We start from the raw sequence: 26,662 nt of genomic DNA on the forward strand, positions 1-26,662 counted from the left end.
CAAACAAGAGCTCACTGCCTCGTTGCCTTTACACTCGAGTCAGGAATGGAAGGCAGCCAGCTAGGCCAAAGCAATTCAGAGGTTATATCAAATATACTGTAAATGCTACACATTTGCTGCACTATTACAAATCCGGACATGGTCAGCTAAATAATGGATACTACATGCCACTTTACATGACTGTTTGAACATATGCAACAATACATGCACATATACACTGGTAGGATAGGTTTCTCCTTTATTTCAGGCTTTTTGTTTTGGTTTATTGTGCACATTGTTCTGTAGGGCAGTCCAAGGTGTCGAGACAGATGTTAAAGTATCATAAGAAAGCTAAGCAGTCTTCTGACTAGACTTCATTGGCAAACTGCTTTTTTTTTCCACAATCTTTTATTTGAACAATAAACAAAATAGTAGAACGCTGGAGGCTTAAGATGAAAAGACAGCATATAATTTGTTTTCAGGTCAATATCCCAACACAAGCTCTCAGCAGACAATAGTGTTAGGGAGCACAAACTAAACAGAACGACATCATTGAAGCAATTCGCCGGCACATTTCCTGACCATACTCATAAAAAAAACATTAGGATTAAAACTCGTACAACAGAAAAGCCATCCTTCGGTTTTCAAATCTTCATTCTTCCAAATGTTCCTCAGGGGGGGGAAAAGAGAAGCACTAATCAAACCAACGTCGTAACAATGAGTGCATCAGAAATGACCACATCGCCATCAGCACAACACTAAGGTTATAAAGAGTACCATAATAATACAAACAAATCAGCTCCATTTCCTGTGTGGAATGAGTCATGCAACCAGTGTCATGAGATGATACAACTGAAACTGGGAGATGCAGGGGTGAAAGTAAAAAGTGGCTTCAGAGCATTAGAGCAAGTATGAAAGGCAACAGGGTCAATATGACTGGATCCTTTGGTTTCAGCGGGGGAAAAGCTTCTCACTTTACATGCCCATAGGAAATGCTAACAACTATGGAAGGAACCAAATCTGCACAAATAAGACTGTAAAAAGGCAGTCACTTTATAAACACAATATACTGTCAAAATATTATATTGCCAATTCATGGAAGAGAATCGTTTGAGGAGTATCACTGAGATAAGTCTATTACAGAAAATACACATGATTAACTGAAAAGTTTGGAGATATCCTGAATAAGTCTCAGCCACCATCAATTAATGAACTCCAAAGAGGGCAAAAAAAGCTTGTCCTGTTGGATTGACACCGTGTTGAATCTTGTACCTCGTTTTATTTGATGGCCAAGGGTGTGTGTAAGTGTGTGTGCCAGTCGATGTGCATGTAACTTTACATGTGGTGTGCATGTAAACAAAGTGATGTTTAGAACATGATTTGTATTCAGGACAGTACAGGAGTGAACCCCTCTACACCTGCTCTACAAGCACCTTGAGCCAAGGAATGTTTACAGCTCAGGTACTTCCTGTGATGGCTTGAATACTGGCTAGGCTGAAGTACGGATCCAAAACAACAGAAAAAAAAGATAAAGAAATAAATATGATCAAGCAAAGAACTTGTACAATTTTATTCATTGTTGTGCTTTACCTTGGGTAATTTATCTCAAATACCAATTCAGATGCAAGTTAAATTCTGAGGAAAGGGGCATGGTGATGTTGAACAAATGCAAAGTTTGCCCCGTCAAAAAAACAATAACACAAAACATGACATGACTTTTTTTTTTATCCCCACTTTACCTCAAATTAACACAATCAATGAATTATAAATGATGCAAAAGCAAAGTATTGAAAACAAAAGCAAACATGATTTCCTTTTGTGCGCATTTATTGTGGGGGGGGGGGGATTTCATAACTAGAGCCAAGCACAGGTGTGATCCCATCCCCCCCAACAGTCAGTGTCTCTCTCTCTAGAGAGAGAGAGGAACTGCTCACAGCCACAAAAAAGGAAATGCAGAGGTTAGGTACAATCCCATAACACTTTACAGACGTTTGACTTCCAGTTGTCACCCTGACTGGGTCAGACTCATACACTGAGGGGAGATTTGGATTACAACACCTTGCATTCCGAACCTAAGGCAGCCCCCTCTTTCTGGTGAGTTGGGGGGGGGGGGGGGGGGGGGGGGGGGGAGGTGATGTGGCTCTCACATGTATAACTCCACACGGACCAGACAGGCCGTCGAAAAAAAGCACAGCTTGGAGCTTTCGAACCAGCACAGGGAAATCGACAGATGAAGGATGTAAGGGAGAAAGGAGAGGTACAAAATAAAACGATTTTTGCGATGGAATCTGTCATCAATGGTTGCTCCGTCTCCAGTGTGAATACTCAGGAAAGACCCTCAGAACCAGCAACCCCTTAGAGTCAAATCAGGTGACCCTTAACTAGATTCAGAATCGTTTTTTTTTTTTTTTTTTTTTTATACATTTTAATCTTTAAATATCTGCAAAAATGTGCATTTGCACATCCACGTCTTTTATTGATCAGTTATATTTGCGTGCACAGAAGCTTTTTTTTATTTTTATCGTCATTTAAATCCTAAAGCGCATTAAAATTGTTTCAGATAGTCATTCTAATTCTACACCCAGAAACCACGCAAGGTTCTCTCAAACAAGGAAACTTCAGTCTCAACACACTGCAGCACCTCTTCTCCCATCTTTTGTTTCTTCTATTTTTTTGATGGCTCAAGTGTTACCTAGGTTTAAAAGCATCAGGAAGGTGAGGAAGGTGGAGGAAGAGGAGGTGGTGGCTGTGAAGAGCGTCTCGCCCAGGGAGTGTGTAGACTCATACGGTATTGGTTTGACGTTTTGCTGGTGCTGGGCCTTTTTCCAAAAGCACTATGCAAATTTCAACAGGTTCTTCTTTTTTTTCTTTTCTTTTAAAACTGTTGCAAATTCATACGGCCAACAACTCCCCTTACTAAAAGGCAAAACACAGATTTTTCTAGATGCCATTTTCAAAAAAAAAAAAAAAAAGAGAACGAAACAAAAAGAAACAAAACAGAAAAATAGAACAACTTCTCTCCAGCAGTCTAACAGTCCACCTGTTACCTACGGTGGTATAGATAGATATTCAGAGTTCTTCCTGGGGGTGAGTCCACTGTTCCCCATCTGATCCAGGCTGGTCTAAGAGTCAAGTGTCATGTCCCCAACCCCTCAACCCCCGCCCATGCCACCCCCCCCCCCCCCCCCCCCCCACACACCATGTCCATTCAACAGTCTCTCCTCTCGGCATTAAAAAACGTAACTAAACAAAAACAGCAGTGGCGCACAGAGAAGAGGAAGCTGTCACAGGGAATCCTTTTAAGAACGTGTCCTTTTCTCTTCTTCCAAAAAGATCAAAGGAAAAAAGGCGTTGTTGGAAAAGCTGTCTCTCTGGAAAGCGGGGGACAAGGGGGAGGAAAATCTTGCAAGAGAAGAAGTTGGGCAGTGCTCCTGTTCATACGTTTGTACGTGTGTGTGTGTATGCATATGAGCGAATGACTGTGTGTAAGCCTATCCATGTATGCCAGTGTACGAGTGTGCTGTGTCTGAGTGTGTGTGTGCGAGAGAAGTATGTGGGTGTATGTACGTGTGTGAGTGTGTGTGCGGGAGGGGCGTCTACAGCAGGTCGACGCGGCGGTAGTACAGCAGGTACGCGGTGCGCTCGGCAGACTGCTTCACCACCTGGTACTGGTTGATGACCTTCACCGCCTGGTCGTCGATGCGCAGCCAGCCGTTCAGACCGATGTGGAAGACGTCCGTGGTGTAATGGCCGCCCGTAGCGCTGTTCCCATGGTGATAGACCACTGTGGGGAAAGGAGGGAGACGGAGTGAGTGAGTGAGAGGGCTGGTGTGTTCTGTGCGAGGCCCCAACTGGGAGTGGACGTTGTGTTACCCACTTTGCTCAAGCCTTCTAGGCTCAGCGTTGGCCAGCGCAGATGGCTAGGTAGCCAGCATCCAAAGGAGGCCTCACTTCACAGCCTGGTGTCGATTCAGGCGTTGGGTATCATGTCCCCAGCGAATAGTTAACACCAAAATGTCCTTAACGCTTGTTTTTACATGTCTGATCATATGTCGGGCAGATTCCAGTCACTGGATAACGTGTGGCCGAATGGGAAAACATGGGGAAAAGCATGAACAAAATAGTATGTTGTCCATCATTTTTTATATGGGATAATCATCCCTGGTCTGGCTAGTTGCATGTGTTCGAGATTGCCTTAACCTTGAAATCCTATTAGCCTGAGACCACCTTTACCAGTTGGCTGGGAGCTCCACCACTTGTGACTTTTCTTAACACAGACGTATATCATGGTGCTAAGAAAACGTCCTGGACCATTCGTTTGACTTGAACAGAGGGCTTGCCTCACGCGCCTTTCAACATCTAGGCCATTTACAGAAACTCAAACCTCTCAGAAGCTAAGCTGCATCACTCCAGCTTATCTGACATCAGCAGCAGTGCTCAGAACTTGAAGACCAGCTTGTTCCTGCTCTGGAACATCTGAGCCACGACTCTCCACCAGATACATGACTGGCTCTCCGCACCTGGTAACGCTTCTATTATGAATGGACATGAAGTTTCTGGTTGCCATAGCAGCTGTTGTTTCAGATACAGTATGCCTGTATTCCAGCCTGTGTGGCATGTCGACTTAATCCAGGCTCCTCTCAAAGCCCCGGGTTCAAATGGTCAGGGAGGCTGAACTCTGCTCTTCAAACAGGATCTAACTGTAAAAACGTCTCACGGCTATAGCAATGGTTGTCTGGCGCAATTGTCAACTTCTGACAAGTGAGGAACCCCCCCGCCCCCCCAGCCCCACCGAAGGAAAATAAACAGCTAAAGATAATTTACTCCTGATGTATGGTGAGATGACCAGCCTGCTCCGAGCAGAGCTACACAGGAGGGAGTGTTTGAACATATCACAGAGGCGTGAAGGAGGGAGGGGTGCACCGTGTGTTGACAGAGCTGCTGCTGGAGACAGCAGGACAATCACTACATTACCCCCCCTCAACTACAGCAGGACGGGGCATCCGTGGGGAAGGATGGTCGTCTATCACAGCTTGCATTGTGCTTGATAACAAGCCCTTCATTTGAATAAGGTGTGTTGGAGCAGGTGAAACGTCTAAAACATACAAGGCAGTGGACCCTGAGGACCAGGATTGAAACAGCCCCAAGCTAGGTGATCAGACCCCTGGCACTAGTCCACAGGAATGACACTGTCGGTGACAACTTCAGCAATCGTTAGAGCAGTCCAGGAAGGAACGTTCTGAGCGAGAACATGGGAAAAAAACAGCCCATCATGTGGACTCCCACAGCTCCCAAAGCGACTCAACTTGTTCTGACTCATCGCTGGCCACGTCCAGGATTTGCACAAGGACATTTCTAAAATCCCAGAAATATAGCAGCACATTGTTGAGTGTCAAGGTCTTTCTTGTGACGTGTTGTGTGTGTGTGTGTGGTAAACAAGGTAGACAAGCAGAGGTGACAAATGTGGCTGGTAGGGCCATCAAGTCCCGTTCTTGCCCGTTACTGCTACACCGTGAATGTAAACAATTCATACCTGCAAAGAGCCTGTAGGTTCTTTGGCCTTTGAAGATTTTGCTCCGTACCCCAGAGGACAGGATATCTGAAAAAGGCAAAGAAAAATTAAAGTCACCTTCCGGGAAAAAAAAAAAAAAAAGTGTACGATATCACTCAAGCTCCATTTGTTATTATCATTTCGTTGGTGTGCCATGAAAAGCAATATGTAAATAGAGGCCGCTTTAAAGACACATCATTGTAGCCTTTAGAAAACCATTTCCAGATTGCATGTTCTACAACAGTCCGAGTGAGCTACGATCCTGGCTAGCCGCCTCAGCTCTAAACAAAATAAGACGTAGCCTCCTTTTCTTCTAGAAGCTGCTGAATAGCAAACGGGCTGGACCCAAAAGGTTTCCCCCCCCGAATTAGATACATTTTTCTGTAAACCGGGTATGCCTACAGGCTACAGAAAGTCTGTTCCATACTGGCCACCAGAGGCCCAGCCTGAGGTACCCTCTACAGGATCCCCACGTGAACCGTCCACTGGGGCGTGAGGGGGGGGTCACGGATCCTGACGGATCACCTCGGATATTAAAACACACGACCCACTTGGCAGGGGACGCCAAAATGGCGTCGCGTTTTATGGAGGGAGGTGGGAATGTGGGATGACGGCTCCTCTATAAATATTTCCGTCTGAGAGCAGTTGGATGTGGGCCGGTGTGGCGGGGCGGGGCGGGGCGGAGCGGTAAATACAGGCTGGCTGGCCCAGGACTGATGAGGTGTGAGGCCGCCACAGGCTGGACACTCCAGCCTGGACGAGGGGGGGGGGGGGGGGGGGGGGGACTTCAGTAGGAGCACACACGCAAATCCTATCTCCTGCTGCTGACTGGATGCCGTCAGAACGAGGTGCGGTTTAGAAATGTAGGATCAGCTAGTGTGCTACGTGCTTGTGTTGGGGGGTGGGGGGGAGAGAGAGAGAGGACTTTAGACCACGTCCCTACACCCTGGAACACAGATAAACACAGCACGAAACGATTGGGCGTCTTGACTTCCCTGAACTGGGTGTTGAGGAGCACACGTAACAACAGACAGGCTCACCTTTACTGATCTCCAGGTCCACCGGGTAATCAATGTTCTTGACCAGTTTCTGGCAGCCACCGGTCTTCTCAAACACAAACCTCTTGAGATGGAGCACCAGCACCGGAGGAAGCTCTTCCAGGGTCACTCTTCGGCTGATCTCGATCTGCACACACCACACACACACACGACACTTTAGAAACGCAAACATCCACAGACAACTTACGACGCACAGGAAAAAAAAACGGCGTCAAACCTTAATCTAGAACAGAACCCCATCTTCTAAATCACCCTCTGGAAATAAGTCTCTAAAACGGAATGTTTATGTTCAAAGCCCGAGAGCTTGAGGTGAGCTTTGATGCCACGGCCAACGTATCCGAATGACAGTCGAGCCGTTTTTCCTCAATCGGCAACTATCAGCCGAGTCTAAAACGCCGTGAGGGAACCAGGGCAAGGATCCCGAGGGCCTGTCGACCAGCTGTCCTCCACCAGACCCCGGGCAGCTCACTGTGTTCCAGCCCCAGCGTGAGGAGACCCCAGGCTGGTCACGGGAGGAGGGCAGGACAGAAACGAGACTTGGTTGGTTAACACCCTGAGGGGGCTTCCACAGGGGACAGGCAGAGGGACTCTTTCAGAACAAACTCGTCCGTACAACAGAGGGCTGGGTCAGGGGAGAGAGAGGGAACTGTATCCCAAATACTGGAGAGGACATGAGATTCCGCAATGACAAACATCTCCAATGTCTAAGCACCCTGGACTCTTAACGTACAAAAAAGGACCAGCTCTTAGGTTTTGAGCGCCGGGAGGTAAACGACAGAAAGCATTTAGGGAGTTTAAGAGCGGATCAATGCATCTGGTGTTAAGCCATGAGAGAAAACACTAAACCAACCACAACATTGCAGGGAAACATTGAGGGACCATCGTCCAGTGCAGAGCCAGATCAGGCCAATCAGGGCCTGGGCATGAGTGGGCCTGAGCAGGTGTGCTTGCCTACCTCCTGCTTGCTCTTAGTGGTGTAGCCCTGGACCGCCTCCCTGGCCACCAGGCTCTCCAGGGCCTCCTGGACCGTACGGATCTTCTCAGACTGGATGTCCAGCTGCAGGGTGAAGAAGGGCTGCAGGGTGGCCGACTCCTTAGAGTTCTGCTGGTACACCACCGACCTGGAGAACACGCACACACGTTGAAGAGTTCAGAGCAATCTTGGAGCATGGCATCAACACCCAGTATGACCCAGGAGATATCGGCCCCTTCACCGACAAACTGCATGGAAAGTTTGGCAATGATACATTTCTATCATAACGCGTGTGAGACTTTTGCCAAAAGAACCCTCTATGAATCATCGTCCCCCCCCCCCCCTCTCCAACTACACTCTCCATCCCCCATGTCCATTTTGTGGCAGGAATTGATCAAAAATGTGTCAACTCCAGCTCCAACGGTCGTTGCGCCACGGCCAGGCCACAAGTGTGAAAAGGTCGGACTAATCTCTCAATTGGGAGAAAATCTTTTCAGAATTGCTCCAACGACTCTCCCTCAGCCAAACCAATTACTCTCACCTCCCAGAGGGAGGAAATGTGAAATGAATACAGCAGAGCTCAGTGTGTGTGTGTGTGTGTATGTGTGAGACATTGTGCAACACAACTTCTCTGAAGAAGTAGTCCGGTCGGTTCAATGCTTGCTGACGGTCTGTCCTTGTCTAGATCTTACCTCGACATTCAGATAGGGAGAAAATAGATCCTGGGGGAGTGTCGCTAACCCAGCCGGGGCAGGAGCGTGCCAGACCAGAGAGACCTCAGAGGGCTGCATCATTTAGCCCTGCCACACCCTCACAGGCTTTTACACTGTCTAACATGTTTGGAGTTTGTGTGTATGTGTACACATTCGCGTGTCCCCCCGCTGTTAGGTGGTTGAGCCAGGCGACCACAGGCCGTCCACAGTGTGTGTTATTCTGAAGAGCGAGTGCACCCTGCTGAGACGGCCAGAGAAGGGCCAGAGACAGCTGGTGGCCCGAGGGCTTGTTTGTGATGGCACCATGAGCTGAGGTTAGACCTGGGGGGGGGGGGGGGGGGGGGGGGCTCGCAGGCACCGGGGCGGCCCCCCCAGATAAAGATGGCACTATGCTCGCGTCTCTGGTGTCGGACCGGGAACTAGAGAGTCGGGGCCAACGAAAAGAAAGGTGAAGACACCGCTGGTGCCGCGGTGTTCTGCTGCTCAGCACGAACGAAAACAAAGCCCTGGGAAAAAGGAGCGGTGGAGAAACAGCCCGCGGCGGGCTGCCCATTCCTCTGGCTGCACCCGGCGGTTGAGTCGGGCGTCTCCACGCCTCTCGGGGGCCTGACTCGAGCACAGTTCACGGGGGGGGGGGGGGGGGGGGGGGGGGGGGGGGTGACACCTTCCACGAACCCCCCCAGCGGCACGGTCGATCGGGCTCACCTGATGTGCCCTCCGAATATGTCCGTGATGGGTGTGCTGATGAAGTCAGCTTGGCGGGTGATGGAGGTCTTGTTCCTGGGCCCCACTTGCTCCCACTCGTCCTCGCTGCCCTCCTCCTTGTCGGCAGGGTCTTCCTCCACGCCGGGCTGAGCCTCTGGGCCGTTTGGTGTGGGGGGCTCTGTTAGGAGACGTCAGAGACACTTCTTCACAACTACTACAGGGGTGCCATGGGAACAATGGTTTAAAAAAAAAAACTAAACAAAATACTCTAGCCAGCAAATACTAAAGGCGCGCGACGGCGCGTGAACATTGAGATGTTCTTTGCGTTTCAGTGCATCGCAGTTGGCTACTCCTCGGAAGGAACTGAAGGAAAATGTTACTCACTCTCTTCCTGAGGCGAGATGAGCTTCTTCAAAGCGAGCATCTCCTCGTGCAGTCCGTTGAGGGTGAAGCCCAGGTACTCCTCCGCATCCTCCTGCCGGCCCTGGAAACAGTCATCAGCACTAATTAGAACACAGAGCCGGCTGTCTGCGGGCCACGCTGCTGACTCAGCACTGACACACACCCATGCACAGACAAAACAGAGCCGAGTTACTGAACACATACAGGACATCTTAGTGCGCAAAAAAGGGGGACACGCTCCAGGTGAGAGGAGAACAGAGGAATGTGTGGTCAGAGAGAATAGCCTCGGTCACGTTCTGAATGAATCCTGATGAATAACTTGACTCGGCACACAGCAGCCTGGCTCTAGAGAAAAGGGTTTGGAGATTTCCCAACGCAGGCACAGACGGTCTGTTCCACACTCCAGTCAGAGCCATGTTCTGAAAAGAGGCTTTCCTGTTCATACTTGGAGTTCTTCCAACACCGGGAGCAAGCAATGAGTCTTTAACAAATCTGAACACCTCTATGACTAATGGATTTCCCAATAATATATCCCTTGTTAGTCTTTAAGAGAGAAACGCGGTACCTAGGGCTCCCTGGAGCATACCTTCTCTGAGAGGCTGGACTTGATGAGGGTGAGGAGTCTGTAGATGTAGGTGGGCTCGAAGGGAACTCCGGGCCGAACGTCTTTCATCATCTTGTCTCCGGCGGCTGTGGAGACGGCGACATCAGTGTCACGTCACATCAGGGCCAGGGACATGAACGTCTCGAGCAGAACAGACATGGAGGGATGTGTGCGGACTGCTTACCTTGCTGCTTGGCTTTCGATGGCACGGGCATGTTGCTGAACTCATTCACAAGCCTTACACTAAAAACAGAGAAATATCATGAGGCAAAAAAAGAAATCTATAGATTCACATTAGTACGCATTCATGAGCCTGGACACGACAACCTTCAATGTCTCTCAAATGTAACGATTTCCATGAATGTCCTATTTGCAAGGACCGTGGTCACCAACACACCCAGGTGCACTGTCCCCATTCGGACTGAAACCCATCTGGTGAGCTGTGGGTGGAGACTTACAAGTTGTCCATCATGGGCGTGGAGGTGCAGGGTCTCTGGGTGTGGCTGAACAGAGGAATGGACTTCATCAGGTGGTACATGGGCGGACAAGCAATCAGGGCCTGCAGGGTCTGGGGGGGGGGATCTGGGTCAAGGTTCACACTGGCCTCGACACAAACACATGGCACTGGCAGCCGCACGGGGGAGGGGGCAACACACAACTAGGAAGCGTTGAGGTGATGTAACTGGGCCGGAAGGATACAGCGTTGATGTAGCACCAGTTTCCCTTGTTGATCAGTCCTCTCGGCTGCAAAGACACTGGTTTGTGTATCAACTTCACATTCTCAATTAGTTCTGGGGGATTCAAGCAAAACACACGCATTCTTTTGAACAGGCTGTCGATTGAAAAGCCACGTGAACACGCCCCCAAAAAAGAATTGCCACGCAAACACTAAAGATATACTGTTTTGTGGACTTTCGTGGATAAATACGACGAAATGGTTAGGCCATGTAAGTGAAGCAAAGACGACCCGAGCCGGCTAAACTGGGGTCTGATGATCTACCATGCCATTCTCAGTCCACTGTACTGGAGCGACGCATGGGCTCATGTGTCTCCTCCTGACACTGCAGCGACAGAGAGACGATGCTGTGCCACGCCTAGGAAGGGAGGCTGTCACTGACAACACAGCTCCCATGGTAACGTGGACATCCACTCCCAACGCAAATAGGCAGACAATCAACAGAATGAGATGGGGGAAAAAAAGCATAGCAATCCCACACATTACAACAAGGCCAAACAGTAGGTTCAGAGCTTTGGCTTGTTCCACCCTATACACACACACACGCGCACAATAACCGCAAATGATAGCCATATGACTGTCAAGATACAGATAACAGGGTTTCCAAAGTCAATCATTCTGGAGAGAAACCACATATTTCACTAAGGCAGTGGTTCCCAAACCTGTCCTCAGGGACCACCTGTCCTGCATGTTTTCGATGTTTCCCTGCTCCAACACACCTGATTCAAATGAATGGGTCGTTATCTAGCTCTGTAGAGGCTTGGTAACGAACATGCATTTGAATCAGGTGTGTTGGAGCAGGGAAACATCTAAAACATGCAGGACAGGTGGTCCCTGAGGACAGGTTTGGGAACCACTGCACTAAGGGACAGAAAGAGTGGGGACTTTTATATTCACTCCAGCCCAGATAAGATCAGGTTCAGGGGTAACAAATCAAAGTGAAATGTGGGAGCAGACGCCGTAAGGGCTCTGGAAATAGCTTCCTGTTCCTCCTCAGGGGTCTTCGCGAGAGGGGGGCACCCAATCCGCGCAAGGAACTGGGGCTACTAAAGTAAGAGTTTGTAGCTGGCGGTACGTGGGTCTTCACGTTGAATTATTGACAGGTCTAGCACACTTAAGCCCCAGCTTCATCTAGACGGAAAAACTTTCCCTCTCTCGTCTCACTGCATTGACAGGCTGGGGAGATCTGGAATGATGAGTGGAATTTAAAAGGCTTTGTGGAAGTATTTGTAAAAGACCAGTAGTAAAAAAATAAAAATAAACTTGTTTTGCTCACTATCACAGCCCCTCATATCTGCAGGGTTCCAAGGCCAGGGTGATGAAACTGAAACATGGCTGTGCAACAGAACTCCAAACTCAATCAAAAGGTTGCCTGAAGACAATTCACATGCTCCAATGAAAACACCTGAAGGCCTGGTGGTTGGTAGATGTGACCAAAGGATGACAGATCTAAACCCTGCACAAGCGGTCTAAACAAAGTAGATCACATCAGATCCTCACTATTGTTCTGCTTTTGTTGTTGTTGTTGTCTGTCAGGAGTTTCATATGATCTGGTTGATGTGTTACTGAACTTATTATTTGAGTGGTCCAGCTGGCCCAGGCCATTTCAGACAGCCCTCGCAACATTGTTAGTATGGTCATTGTAGAGGAAGCTGAAATCTAAGCTCTAAGTGCATCCCTGCTTTGTATAATGGCTGAACATCCCAAAAGGCCTCCTTCAAAGAGGTACATTACCCGGTCTCAATAATTGAAGGAGAACTCGAGGGGAAAGGGGAAGTGTGAGATTGAACCAATCAGAGAGGCATCGTTCAACTCTGGCTTTAGAGTGGTGTGCGTGTATTTGCACCACCTAGTGTCTGCCCATCCGAGCACCCTCAGTTTTGCCTAATCTGATTAGCCCATAAATAGTTTGCATGACTGTAGGAAACACTGGGGTAAATGAGCATGCATGTCTAAACTGTGGCTCATTAACACATACTCTATGAACAGGACATATTCACAGGTAATTAGAGATGTTAGTTCCCACTCCCTACAGGTTGTTGACAAGGCAACCATTATGTCTCAAGGTTGCCACCAAGTGGCTGACTGGCTAAACCTACTCACTTGTTTTATTTATAACAAATAATTGAAATGTCAGAAGAACAAAAAGGCAGATAAAACCAATACCAACACTTTTTGATACATTGACTTATCCCGTCACTTAATACCTACTTTTCATAATTGTAAAAAAAAAAAATCCTAATTTCATTTACCCTTCTGCATGTACATTCTCAAAGAAGTGAATATAAAATGGCGGTAACATGCAGTTGGCCTTTAAATTACCCCATGTGCATAAGACTAAGCACTAAATAAAAAATAATTATTGTAGCACAAATCTAACATTTCCTCGTCTTGTCCAGGTCTGGAAATAAATAAATACATTTCAATTTTTGTTACCGTGGACACCCCAAACCAACCATTTAAAAGGGAGAGCAGACGGTACTTTGGGATATGCTGTGGGTGACTGGAGATGCCCTACCCTGTGACACACCCTGTGACACACCCAGTAGATGTATACACTACCTGCAAGTTTAGGGGCCATAGGATCTTCTGACACGTGGACAGGGCTCTCCTTGACCTCCCCAGCCTTCTCAGGCTGCTCCGGAGTGGCCGGGGAGGGAGCCACTACCTCCACCACGTTCTTCACCTCCACAAAGCCCTGAGGACCTCCAGGTAGGGGCTTGGAGTTATGGAAGAGGCTGGCCCAAGACTTGGGGGGGTTGGCGGCGGGCGCGGCCAGGGGGGCAGGCGACGGGGTCTGCTCTGCCCCTACCGGCCGGGCCTCAGAGTCTGGGGAGGAGGTGGAGGAAGGCTCCGCTGAGAGGGCCGGCTCCTGGGCCTGCTCCCCTGTCTCAGAGTCCTCCCTGGGTCCATCTGCACCGACTGCTGGCTCAGGCTCAGCCAGCCCGTTGGCCACCACGCCCTCCTCCACGTCCTCCTCCTGTTCAGTAGTAGCAGTAGCCGTGGTGGCAGGGGGGCCGACCACAGCCGTCGAGGGGGGAGAAGGGGAGGCGGGGCAGGGGCTGTGCCTGCCGCTGCCCACAAGTTCAGGGCTCTCTGGGACTAGGTGGTCCGGCTGCTGCTCTGCAGTCCTGACCCCCTCTGCCACCCCTCCGCTGTGAGACGAGGAGGAGGAGGACGAGGACACCGCGTTGGGGCCGTCTGATAAAGACGCCGCTCCGCTCGTGAAGTCCAAAGAGGATTCGTCGGGGCTGTCGCAAGTCCTCTGATCGGCCGGATCGCCAGATACGGGGCCGGGGGCGGACAGTTCGGCCCCGGGCGACGTCTTGCCGGCCATGTCCTCTGAGTCGTGGGGGGAGGAGCTGAGCGCGTGTCCGTTCACCAGCCCCGCCCCCGGCATGCCGTCGGCAGCCCCGCCGCTGTTATTGTTGTTGTTCCCGGCCGCGCCCTCCAGATAGTTGTAGTATCCCGGCGGCCGTTTTTTCTTTTTCTTCCGTTCGCGCTGGCCCAGGCCGCCTGGTCCGTCCATGTCCTGGCAGGACTGCAGACTGTCCAGGGCGGAGGGCTCCGAGTCGGGCCCGTCCTGGGAGTTGTAGTGGCCTCCGTCCGGGAGGTCGGAGACTGGAGGGTCGTCCTGCTGCGGGGCCTTCTGGGACGGCTGGCACCCCAGGATGAACTCGGGGGCCTGAGGGTTGAGGGTACTGGACACCTTGAACAGAGGGTCCTTCGCCCCCGCAGGCTCTGCCTCCATCACCTCGTCGACGCCAAATTCAATCCGCTGGTAGTCTTCGCCTGAGGAGGACAACAGAGGTTCATGTGAACAGAGGTTGATATGGCTTCATCCGCGTCATGACATCGGCCTTTAGAGATTGTTTTTACAATGCATCCGTTCTGTCTAGCCTCAAATAAGACGGATGATTTAAATGTCTCTAGAATTGTTTTGGATATGTAAAACATTCAACACACTTTCTAGGCAACTTACTTTCACAAAAGCAACTGACATAATTGAACTTACATACTTACTTACTGAATTAACACTTACCAAATAAGCAGATGAAAAAACATTGACACCATTAACCATTCATACCTGGCCTAATTCGGGTTAACATAAGTATGAATTAAAAAACATGTTGAAATTGGCAGCTTTTTGCAGTGAGAGAAACGGCTGAAGGTGAACACATGGAAACCCGTTAGTAAAGGTCGGATCAGATCGTCCCAACAGTCAGAACACGAGGCAGCTGCTGCCGGGCTAGCAGACAAGACGGGTCACCCCCAGCCCCTAACCCCCAGCCCCTAACCCCCAGCCCCTAACCCCCAGCCCCTAACCCCCAGCCCCTAACCCCCAGCCCTGCTCCCACTGGGGGGGATGTGAGACGGAGTTAGATAAGATGCTGAGACTTGATTCAATCCTCAAGAGATTACAGTGTCCTGGGTTAGTGTTTCATCTGGGAGGAGGGGGGGGGGGGGGTCATTCAAGAGAGAGCGAGACAGAGAGAGAGAGAGAGAGAGAGAGAGAGAGAGAGAGAGAGAGAGAGAGAGAGAGCGAGAGAGAGAGAGAAAGGGCAAGAGAGAGCGAGAGAGAGAGAGCCAAAGAGAGCGAGAAAGAAAAATACATTCAGAGATCAAACCCAACCAAAACAAGAGATTTCAAGAGGCGTGTTCAATACGTGTTAGCTGTCTTGTAAAACAATCCCTATGCCCTGGTGAGTGTAGTAGGGAGCAGGGCTCAGACCATCCAGGTAGTGCTAGGGGGAAAAGCTGGATGGAATACAAAAATCAGTCAAATTAAAGCCCTGCCGAGGTGCAATATGCGTTTGATGCAGGAGAGAGACCCTTACGGTATCTAAGCATGCAAAGCCTTAAAGATTGTACGAACAGGCAAGAGTAAGAGAGAGTACAGGGGCAAGGTTTAGAAAGCCACCAGTTTTTTAAGACCTGGGTTTGAGTTCTTCAGCAAAAATCAAAATCAATCAATCAACAAGTAAATAAGGCAAGGAGTGACGGACCCCAAACTCACCGCAAACCTGCCGTCTCATAGACTCCGTTATGTATGGCACAGCAGGAGTGCAGTAACTTCCTGAATGATCAATACAAATCAGGGTCAAAATCAGGTGTTATGAGAAGGGGAAGGGCACCTGCTCGAGAGAGAGAGGTGGCTGCTGTCACACTACTTGACTTTGGTCACGGCTAAAAAAGAGGGCGAGTCCCAAAAGCTCCTCTCTGAGGGGGGAACAGAAATGGTCTTACAGCTCGAGCCAAATCACTTTGTAATCAAGACAAAAAGAAAAACAAAACGAGGGCCTCGTCTCTGCCAGGCAGGTCAGGTAAGCCTGGCTGAGGCCCCACTGGACAGAGCGTGTCTGGGGCTTCTGGGACACAGCTCTGACATCGGGCAGGAGCCAGGTGACGTCCGGCCCTGGCTAGCACAGCTGGCACTTTGGACGTGGGAATATTGCTGTTCACAGATGTTGCACTTACCTGAAGACTGGCTGACGCAGGAGACTTTGTCATTGAACGGGGGAAGCTGTTAGGGGGGGGGGGGGGGACACAAAGAGAACTTGTAAATACATTTTCAACCTTATCATGGCTGTTATCAGATGCTTCCGGATTATCAACAAAGCCCATCTTGTGCAACTTGTGTACTTTGGAATGGCGGGGCAGATAGGACTACTAGTCATTCTCGTGCTTTCTGTCAGCTTCCCCCCAGTTAGGGAGCATGGGGGCCGGAGAGCCATGGCGCTCCATGCTTTGCACATCTCGACTGAGCAGGTGAGGGCATGGCTCTAAATCTACGCTCAAAGATGTGTGTATGCTAATGAGCTTAGGAGAGGCCATTCTTAAAACCATGACTGTTCTAAGATTAGGAGTCGCTGCAACACCAGTACCAGCAGCAGCCAGTGAGCTGGCGCTCCCTCGAAGATGGAAGAAAATTCATGAGAGGGTCTGGAATGACCGGTAGTGCTCAGTTCATCAGCCTAAAATGATGTTATCCACAATGCATGGGGAAAAAGTCAATTTGATATCAATTGTCCTCCTTGTACTCTAGCATCATAGTCCATTCCAGTCAGAATTTCTCCATTTGAGGAGGCTTGCTGCTAAACAGTTGACTCTGCAAGTCATTTCTCTGCCTGTAACCTCACCTCGACATAACAGCGTGGAGTCACAAAGAACTGGTTGATCTCATCAGGGCTGAACTCCCCGAAGATGTACTGTGGAGAGAGACCACACCAAATAGCATTAGTCATTGAATTTAACACACATTCAATACACACAGAAAATATTTTTGCACTACAATAAAATTAAATCCGTACAAACATGGGGAATTGGGAAAGATGGCTAACATATTTATTTTTTTAAAGGGCTGCTGTGTCAATTGCTCGGGACACAAAGAGAATTTTATAGATGTGGGCGTCAAAGGGTCCGTCCACCTTTTATTGACAAACTGACAGAGTCGGAGGACAACACCCGGGGAGAAGGAGAACGAGGGGCTCCTGGGAGCTACGCTTTCAACGGACAACTCTGAGCGCAACATTGGCTTGAGCAAACGTAAAGGACAACATGCAAGTGATGAGTCATGTAGCATTAGCATGGCAAAATGGCTGCCGGCGGCCCACCTAAGAGAAGTGAGCTGACTCACTGGCTTTAGCTCGCACAGCCCAACACGTTCTGGGAGGCGAATGTTGTACGAGTAGGACGCAGGTCAATTTTACAAATCTGCAACTGCAGCTTTTACACAAGTGGCATGAGTCAAAGAGGGTGACTTAATATAAAACCGTCAACATGAGTGGGGAATGAATAAAAAACACACTCCCACACCAGTCAGATACATTGCCTCCAGTGATTACATTTATAACAAGTTTGGGAATCTCATTCTGCATCAATGCATCAACCTCTGCATATTTCACATGCTGTTCTCAGGCAGGAAGACTACAGCTTCATTGAGTGTGCACTTTAGACAGGAGGGATGGCAGTCTTTAGGATGCTGGATTTGTGACCCTCAAATCCCACAGGTTCAAACAGGGATTACTCCAACTCGCTGCACAAGACTCCTTTGGAGATAGTACTGCAGGAGGAGTGCCCTGCAATTAACCACCCTAGTTGGTGGAACTGTATGGAACATCATGGGGGAAGGTTTCATATGCAGCAGAGAATTTAAAAAAAACAACAACAAAAAACATGATATGACATACTTCAAACCTTTTTAGGTCAAACAGAAACCTAGAAAAGTGGATTTTGTGACCCACAAAAATTTGATTGATGTATCATTTGTTGGCAATTCATAAAGCTTGCAATCTTCCATATATCTTGTCACCATCTAGCAATCCATCACTCTGGACCCTGACTGTGAGCACTAAGTGTTAATGTTAGTTCATATTTTGAAATGGGGGAATGACCAAACCCACACCAAGTTAGTGTGCAGACTCAGACCTGAGCAGAGGGAGACCAGTATCGCCTGTGTGTTACATGCTACAAACAGAGACACATAGCCTTGTAAAGATAACCTGCTTTCCCCCTGCTGGCTATAATTAACTTAATCCCAGTTGCAGAGTAATTGAAGGTCTCTTACACTTGCTGCACAATGACAACCCAACTCAGGGGTGCAAATTGGTGCTTATTTGGCAGACAAGACCAGCATTGGCTCAGTTAGTGGAAGCCACTCAAGACTTCACATTAATAATAAAACCCTGCCATTTTTGTCTACTCCTGGAGAGAAAAAAGGGAACATTTTGCAAATACCGATATTCGCCATTTACACATGCAAACAAAATGCTCAAATAGACATGTGGAGCAAAAACAAAAAGGGAACAATTTGCAAATACAAAATGCTCAAATAGACATGTGAAAACATGTTCACGGTTGCATGGAGCTATGGAGCCGTGAAGAAATGGCGAAAAACTCGCCGGCCTGGCAGCTAATCCTTCCAAAGCGTTAAAACAGTGGCACATGAAAAGGGAGCCCACAAAGAAAAGAAAGTGCCGTTCAAGCACATGTAACTCTCCGCAAACAAGGGCCCAACATTGCTGAACTGGCACTACAAGCGACAAACAGCCAGATGTAATCCAACGGCCTCGGGACAGGCTAATACAATCACAACAGAAAGAATGTCCCTTTGCGTCTTTCTGCAGGCGTGCCACACGTACCACACTAAGCTTCCCTCGCTGTTCGTTTTGGCGGAGGATTAACCCAAATTAGCCAACTGTATTATTTCAACGTGCTCCTATGACAGCCACACGTTACCGAGATGAGGGAGTAGGAGAGGGGCTAACGAGACAAGGGGAGACAGACAAGGAGTAGGCCTGTGCTAGGACTCCCACGGATGGATGGAGATACATCGGACAGGTGTTCTCTTTTGCAGCACTTGCACACTCTTTTCATTTTTGGTACTCGTGTAACAAACTAAAAAGGCATCCTGCAGTTTAGGAAGAGGGACGTTTTGGGGAAACGAAGCAGGTGTATGGGTGGTTTAGTAGGACAAGGGCATAACAAGAGACTGAGAATATGTAAATCGACTAGCAAGCAATAAGTACGTGTCCCAATAGCTGCATCACTAGAATTTCAAGTTACTGAAGATCGTTATCTGCTCCCACCTGATGAACAGGGTATGTCAGATAACTTAACACTCCAGCCTTTTAACACCTGAAAGAATCATTTATTTCACCCAACTCTGCCTTGTTTCCCATTGGCCCAGCATTCAGCCTTACCCCACGTCTGGTGTTCTCACCGTCACTGGAATGCAAAGAATCACTATTAGCCGACTTGGCAGAGCTTGAAAATATAACACTACAAATAAGGTCAACGACAATTCAAGCAAACCCCTGGAGCCTGTCTGAGCATGTGTTGTTAAGAGTCTCCATTAGGACATGAGGTATTACGAGTCAAAACAGTGACTCTCCACACCTCGAAAACCTTGTCTAAACACCGAACAGGACTACGTTGAGCAGGGAACATCCCTGTCATGTGTTCATTCTAGGAGACAGATACTGCAGAGGGCAATTGGCATTAGACTTCTTTCCAACATTTCCAACAGCTGAGGGATTCTGTCAAATGTCATGCGGCTGCAGCACCTTTCAAGGGTACAACAAACAGCACACCAACCCCTGCTCCACCCTACAGTTGAGGCAAATACCTACCCAAGTGCAAAGCCAACGATTTGTGCCTCATGTGCCATTTCTGGACTATAAAATCAGGAGCTGGTCTTTCAGTAGAGGCCACCAGCCACCATGAGCAGACCAGTTCATATTTTGAAATGAACCATCAGCCTCTAGATAGTCCATTAGAAGAGGGTAGTGGGTAAGGGAGCCAAACATGAGCAGATTCAGTTCCACTGACAGAAGGATGCCATTTTCCTATTTCCATCAGGCACCGAGCTCCTAGGTGGCTTTGCCCACCACCCCTTTGCCAGGCCACACCTCCCTCTCAGATGACATTGCGACAATCCAGCCTGGCTACATTCATGCTGTGTTTTACCAACTCACTAACTCTGTATAGTAATGTCTTTTCACTTAAAACATTTGAATGGAGATTATACTCCCATCGGTTGAAGAGCATCCATTTGTTTGGATGATTGGAAGTAACACCCTGTTTCGAGGAAGTTGCACTATTTCCTATACAGTTAGACATTTAGTGGACAGAGCATCCAGAATGTTTGTTGTATGGAATTGTATTGTCACCCAAGTGGTTATAAGCCACTCCAATTATTTTAGACTCCATTGAAAGTCCTGCTACCAAAATGTTATTCCCGCTTTTGCTTCTCAAGTCCACCTACTTTAGTAAAACCAAACTCTTCTGGCCTGTGCCTTAATGATCTCTTAATTCCAAATAGCCAACATTAGCAAAGCATACTACTACTACTACTACTACATATTCTGCACCAAATCCCATTTCTAAAAGTTGCATTAACCTGTCATTCACGCTTTTTGTGAGGCATCGTTAGTATGGGATTAGCACAATAAGATACAAGTACACTGAATGAAACTACAGAACACATCCCAATGGTCGAATAGGATGACATTAATTGTCACTCATGCAGGGAGGACGGGAACACATGATCAAAGGGTGCAAAAGGGCCATCTCAGAATGACTCAGAAAAACTAGCTGGCTAAACGCCTCGCCAAGATCAATGCTGGTTTAATATTTAGCTAGCATCTTAGAAAGATAATGTCACACATGGATGTAACGTTCACCGGCTCAGCAAAGAGAAACCCAGTGTAAGAAAGTCTAGCTGAATTTAGGACTAAGATCACGAGCCATGGTTATCTTAGAGCAATTTGACTAACTGCTATAGCACTGGAAAGCCGATTTAGCACGGGTAGTTAGCTGGCTTGTCGTCTTGTTTAACTTGAATAACAAGCTACACAGAAATTGCTTGCAGATAACTGAGAATAAACGTTGTTCGCTTGAGGACAAACTGCTTTAATGCCACATTTGTATTAAACTTGGACGCAACTGTATATTTCAAAAGATCGCTGAGAAGCCCGTTTCACATAAGGCCTAACAAAATATAGCTAGCTAGCGTTAGCCGTCAGCCGATTATTATGGGGGGGGGGGGGGGTCTCCCCCAGCTTCAACATGAGTTAGCTAGATATCTAACTAAAAAGCCAACCAAGCTTGTGGTGCATGCCACTGCCAACATCAATGTGGTGTGTGCCTGAGCTCCAAGTCTCACTGGTTTAGATTCACACGGAAACCGCCCCTGCTCGGTGAAAGGCCCGTCCCAGCCACACCACCTGCGTCCACCAGAACAGTAGAACTAGCTAATAATATTGGTAAGCTAGTGCTATGCTAAGTAGCTCCATTTATGCGCCTCTTGTACAAACAGCATTGGCAGCAAGCTAAGTTGGGCTGTCTAGCTACAGTAGCTAGTTGGCTAAACTGGCCTGCCTGAATGAATTAAACTACACAAGACGTTTTCATACCACAAACATATTTGACAGTAATTTATTATATTGATACAAAACGTCGACAGTTTATGACACAGACATTTTGACTTGGCAAGGTGGCCAAAACCGTTATGAAAATCTGCAATCGGATAAGCAGGCCTGTCGGAGCAGAGAGCAGATGGGCCGTGCACATACACGCAGCAATTTTAAACAGCACGCTAGCTAAAACCTCAAAGTAAAGCCAGTGACACCTGTTGGGGTCTAGCAAATGTATTACATTTATACTTAACAACACGTGTCCACCTTTGTAAATCCACAGTGCCATTTTCAACTAATCTACAAAGGCTACCGTTGTTTGTTACTTTGAATGGAGGCTCCTCGGGCCTATACCATGCTGGTGTTTCAATGGGGAAAAGGCTTTTAGTGCTTAGGAAAGCATTAGCAAAACGGTTTCAGCCCACTTTTCAATGACATTACAGTACTTCATAAACGCGTGTGTAAATAAATTGTGTTTTTTAAGACGACTTTGCAACCAACGTAAAGCCACACTGTAAAACACATGTAAATGACAGCCACACGTTTCAGGGGCAGCATGAAGAGTTTCTCTAGCAAGCTAGCTAGCAAGTCTACCTGGTTGCTGTGAGAAGCCATGCTCCCGGTTAGATTTTCTCTTTTCCAATCAGAAGACGTGATCTCCGGGGAAGGTGTTGTCTTTTTTGTAATAACAATTACAAAAGACGTCCTATTCCGACATCATTATAATGATCGTAACGGTAGACTGACAGTCGTATTATTGGGTTATTCTACTCCTCCAGCATATCACGCTGCTTCCCCTGCCGTCGCCATTTCTGTCTCGCCTCCTTGCTTCTAGCTGGCGCGCGGTTGGACGGTGTGCTCCGCTCAAAAGTGAACGCGTGCGTCTTTACGTCCAGTGTTTGGCTGGCTTCACGGGTTGGAATCCGTGCACATTTCTATATACTAAACCTACTCAGGGTGTCTCTTATCAGAAAACGTAAATGACTAAGATCAGGTTACAACAAGTTACATTTAATTTTCATGAACTGATAAATATGTTTTTTACTCCAAACTTGTATTTATTTTAGGCTTAATTTACAACCGACAAATTTCTCACTAAACTTCTCTAAAATACATTGTTCCATTGTTTGTGAAATGATTAGACAGTACAATTGGTGTAAAAAAGAAATAGGGATGACAATCGTAGGTTGAATTTACTTAAACCATAATAAGGGGTGGAGCACATGCAGGTATAGGCTACGGCGGGGAATAAAGGGATATACGCGGAAGGGGGAAATGTGTCAAAACAAGCAGGAAAAGACAACACCGAATGTAATACACGACGAGGAAAGGTGGGTCAATTTGTGTATACATATACATCATGATATTATTGCCAGTAAACAATACACCTGACACTCGAGGACGTTCGCTTAAATTCCAGAGGAGGTGCAGTAGTTGAATCCATTCCACCATTAATTGTAGAGAACCGAGGTACCCAGGCATATCTGAAATGTTCAATAATTGTATATAATTGTTTGGCATGTTAGTCTACCTGTAGGCCTAGGTCTGACAAGGATGCGCTTTTGAGCTTAATCTGCTGTTTCCCCTTGAATACTGTATATTGCTAAAGTACTGAGTAATTCTGAGTATTTATTTTTACTACTTGTTGCTTTCTTCGCTTTTAACTTTAGTTCCAAAGTTCAGCAACATGTGGCCTTATATTAGGATGATAAAGTATTTGTTTCTTGTGGGAATTTATTATTTATCTATAATATTGTTTATTCTTATGTCTTTTTCTTACCAGTTTACTGTTAAGGGATCAACTGAGAATCAAACAATGCCTGAAAGGAGCCAATATACAAACAGAGTTGAATCTGAGAGACCCAGGAGAGAAAGGGATTCTTCACATGACAGAGAACGCTCCAGATATGAAGGGAGAGAATGGGAAAGGGAAAGAAATGGAGATCATGGTAAAAGAGAGAGGCGGGAGAGGAGCTCTGGCAATGACATAAGTGGCCGGGAGAAGGACTACTATGAAAGACAGAGGGATACGACATCCTTCTCTTCTAATGACCCAACCGACCACAGGAGCAGTCATCTGCAGGAATACTCTGAACAGTAAGGGGCAGTCCTAAATACCCAATTCAGTAGCAGGTAAACCGGTGTAGATTAAACAGTTTGCTCACAGTTCTGACTTGTTTTCTGAAAGACTGGTTTTAACATGGTCAACCTGCTTACATAACTGTTCAGTGATGAGCTTCAAAAATGTACAAAGGGTGACTTAAATTTGGAAGCGACAAGATACTTGTACCATAGACTCAATCATGTCACCACATGTATACTGTAGAGAGCATATATCTGCTTGTTTAGGAGGGACTTGTTCCTAATCACATTCCTCCGTCAAAGAGGAGTGGGCCATGTGTGGCATGGTATGAGGCAGTCATTAAACCTTCAAAAACGTTGCAATTTTTGTTGCAGGTACACAGATGGTTCCAGGTCCCCATCTGATCAGCACTATGAACACAGAGAAGCTGTATACAACCTCCGGTACATCTTAACGTCCAGAGGCAAGTCCTGGTTAAATTGTAGAATACACACTAACAGAGAGACTACACACATCACAATTCAGTGAGAAAGAATGAGAGGGAGGACCTGTACTGTTGTCCTGCTCTTGGATTGGAATGTGGTTTGGCAGGCTACTGAAGGCTTATTCATAAACAGGCCTCCCTCTTACTTATTTGGACAAGTACTTGAATTGCTCAATTGTGTGGGTATTGTTCAAGTACTATAGCATCATCCTCTTAGCCAGGGACGTGCAGAGACATTTGGAGGGGCTATTGCTCTAACATGACCGCCCCCCCACACCCCCCCCTTGCCGCAGCCACTTTCTTTCTCATACAAGCTCAAAAAAGCCATCAACATTATCTCCATTACTTCAAAAAGTCACGTGAAAGTGGAAGGGTTTTCCCTCCCTCACTCGCAGTGCACCAGCGTGAGAATACAAACAATGTCATGTGACTGGGGGCAGAGGGCAACGCAGACGTTATGGTGGCAAAATAAATGAACACAGAACTGGATGATTTCGCAATTTAATTGTATTTAACTTTACTAATGATGGGCTTATCGTATTGATGCAGCCGCAAAAAAATAAATAAAAAAATAGTTTATTTAGGCTATTTCTCCAGAGGGGCAGATCAGCCAATCAGGGCAAATAGGCTATTGCCCGGGCAACAATAGCCTGTGCATGTCCCTGCTCTTAACATTATGTCTCCAGTGAGTAAAGGATAACGTGACTTTCTTTCTGTCCCCGACAGGTCTCTGCCAGATAATCGAATTGGTTCTGAACCTGCTGATAATCATCTGTGCCGGGGTTCCATATAGCAACTCAGGTGGCTACCGTGACCTGGCCAGCTACGGCGGGATCTACCAGTACTACTTTGGGGGAGCCAATGCCTTCGCTGGGGCTGAAGCGGACCGGGTAAAGGAGCTTGACCAGCTTTTCCACCAGCTCAAGCTCCCTCCGTACATCTTCAGCATGGCATGTGGGGGGGCTCTTATGACCTACGCCTGTGTCATGCTAGCCCTGGGGGTTCTGAGGGTCACGTACCGCTGGCCCCCTGTGCTGCTGGCAGAGACTCTGCTCAACCTGCTCATCGGCCTGGGCTACATCCCTGCCCTGGTTTTCTACTTTATCAAGATCAAGGCGACTTACGACAACCCTATCTGTAAGGAGAGGGAGCAGCTCTACAAAAGCAAAGGCCATCAGGGCTTTGAGTGTCAGTACAATGGGGCAGACATTGCTGTAGGCCTCTTTGGGATTCTCGGAGTCATCGTATTCCCGTTTGGTGCGTTATTCGCCATCCGTGCTTTCAGGGCTGTGCGGGAGACAAAGAAACAGAAAGCAGAAGAGGGTATTAACTTGTAGGAACTGCCCCTCTTTACACTAAGATCAATAGAACGGATCAAAATTCCCCCTCTCTTCCTATAAGCACTCACAAAAATGTGGATTTAGTTTAATAGTAGTAATTAAACTGCTATACACGTGCTTGTGAAAAGTAATTTCATTTGTGTCACCCTATTGTCATTCTTAATGTTTATTTGTATAATGACCTCTTAAGATGGTATTTTTTTTTACTATATACATTGTTCTACTGTACATTTGTTTGCTTTGTAATCTTTATTCATTATAAACACGTTTTAACCTAATATATTCTATATGTTTTCTTTTTGAGAATTATTTACTGGAGACATGACTCACATACTTCTATATGAAAGGATGTAAAAGGAGTGCTTGTGTTCATGAATTGGTTAAGGTCAACCACACAGGAGGGATTATCTCATCTCGTCTGTGCTGAAGAGCTGAAGCGTTTGTTTAAATAACCAAACCATCAGCAATGCCATGGAGGGAACTGAATGAGAAAGGGTGACAGTTTTTCACAGTATAAATTTTATTGCTACTTGGCTGAAAGTTAATTAAAAATACAGCTTTTCTGCTCAAAACTAGTCATAGCAGCATCATCAAATCAAATAATGAAGGATCTCCCATAATTCAAAAGATTACAATTCTGGCTGACAAACAGCAAAAGTGCTTGTGGTTAGTCATTTTCCTAAATGAGAAAACACAAGGAATCCTCTAAAACTAGTTACATCAAATATAACATAACTGAAGTTTGTTTAGCAGTTTTCTGCATGCTAAAATATAAACATAAAAATATTATATATGCTCCAGATTTTTTAAACAATGCCTTACAAACAAAATGTTAATTTTGTACAAAGTAATAACATTTTATATGTATTGTATATATTTTATATTTATATGTATTCATATAGGGCATGCTTCAGACATTAAATACAGTAATAATTAGTATCTTAAATAAAAGAATATTAATGGGTGAATCCCTAACTTTAAATTCTGTAGTGGAAAGGACTTATACATCTGCACAAAACAATGAAGTACAAAAATAAACATCAGCTTCTTGGCATTAAGAGAAAATATTCAAGCATCTCTAGAAAATAATGTACACAAAGTAAAGATGAGATCAAATT

The 26,662-nt window shown here is 46.9% G+C and overlaps 2 protein-coding genes across 4 annotated transcripts; one reads left to right on the forward strand and one right to left on the reverse strand.

Annotated features, from left to right (window-relative positions):
- Window positions 1-1,530: 1,530 nt before the first annotated feature.
- usp10 (ubiquitin specific peptidase 10) lies at window positions 1,531-22,496 on the reverse strand. Of its 2 annotated transcripts, XM_047042234.1 has the most exons (15): window positions 22,232-22,495; window positions 16,862-16,930; window positions 16,200-16,245; window positions 15,739-15,798; window positions 13,284-14,513; window positions 10,685-10,776; window positions 10,444-10,553; window positions 10,170-10,228; window positions 9,968-10,071; window positions 9,364-9,463; window positions 8,980-9,157; window positions 7,544-7,709; window positions 6,571-6,715; window positions 5,513-5,578; window positions 1,531-3,763 (listed from the first exon to the last, which is right to left on the reverse strand). In XM_047042234.1, the coding sequence occupies exons 1-15, from the start codon at window positions 22,250-22,252 to the stop codon at window positions 3,576-3,578; spliced, it is 2,634 nt and encodes an 877-aa protein (XP_046898190.1). In that variant the 5' UTR covers window positions 22,253-22,495; the 3' UTR covers window positions 1,531-3,575. The 2 variants fall into 2 exon arrangements, with proteins under 2 accessions (XP_046898190.1, XP_046898191.1); XM_047042235.1 differs by lacking the exon at window positions 15,739-15,798 and having other exon boundaries at window positions 22,232-22,496.
- Window positions 22,497-22,842: 346 nt separating this feature from the next.
- marveld3 (MARVEL domain containing 3) lies at window positions 22,843-26,565 on the forward strand. 2 transcript variants are annotated; one of them, XM_047042237.1, is made up of 4 exons: window positions 22,843-22,968; window positions 23,421-23,734; window positions 24,095-24,183; window positions 24,931-26,565. In XM_047042237.1, exons 2-4 carry the CDS (start codon window positions 23,454-23,456, stop codon window positions 25,539-25,541), a joined length of 981 nt encoding a protein of 326 aa, XP_046898193.1. In that variant the 5' UTR covers window positions 22,843-22,968; window positions 23,421-23,453; the 3' UTR covers window positions 25,542-26,565. The 2 variants fall into 2 exon arrangements, with proteins under 2 accessions (XP_046898193.1, XP_046898194.1); XM_047042238.1 differs by lacking the exon at window positions 22,843-22,968 and adding an exon at window positions 22,975-23,107.
- The last annotated feature ends 97 nt before the right edge of the window (window positions 26,566-26,662 follow it).

The sequence above is a fragment of the Hypomesus transpacificus genome, chromosome 19 (assembly GCF_021917145.1).
Source record: "Hypomesus transpacificus isolate Combined female chromosome 19, fHypTra1, whole genome shotgun sequence".
NCBI lineage: Eukaryota > Metazoa > Chordata > Actinopteri > Osmeriformes > Osmeridae > Hypomesus > Hypomesus transpacificus.

Bases quoted from the DNA above. Each gene is read 5' to 3' on its own strand.
- usp10 (XM_047042234.1), bottom strand. From the start codon at position 22,252: ATGGCTTCTCACAGCAACCAG. The intron at 9,464-9,967 runs GTATGCTCCAGG...GACTGTTTCCAG, and splicing joins AGTCCAGCCTCTCAGAGAAG to GGCCGGCAGGAGGATGCGGA. The intron at 3,764-5,512 runs GTATGAATTGTT...CTTTCCCCACAG, and splicing joins AACCTACAGGCTCTTTGCAG to TGGTCTATCACCATGGGAAC.
- marveld3 (XM_047042237.1), top strand. From the start codon at position 23,454: ATGCCTGAAAGGAGCCAATATACAAACAGAGTTGAATCTGAGAGACCC. The intron at 23,735-24,094 runs GTAAGGGGCAGT...TTTTTGTTGCAG, and splicing joins CTGCAGGAATACTCTGAACA to GTACACAGATGGTTCCAGGT. The intron at 24,184-24,930 runs GCAAGTCCTGGT...TGTCCCCGACAG, and splicing joins GTACATCTTAACGTCCAGAG to GTCTCTGCCAGATAATCGAA.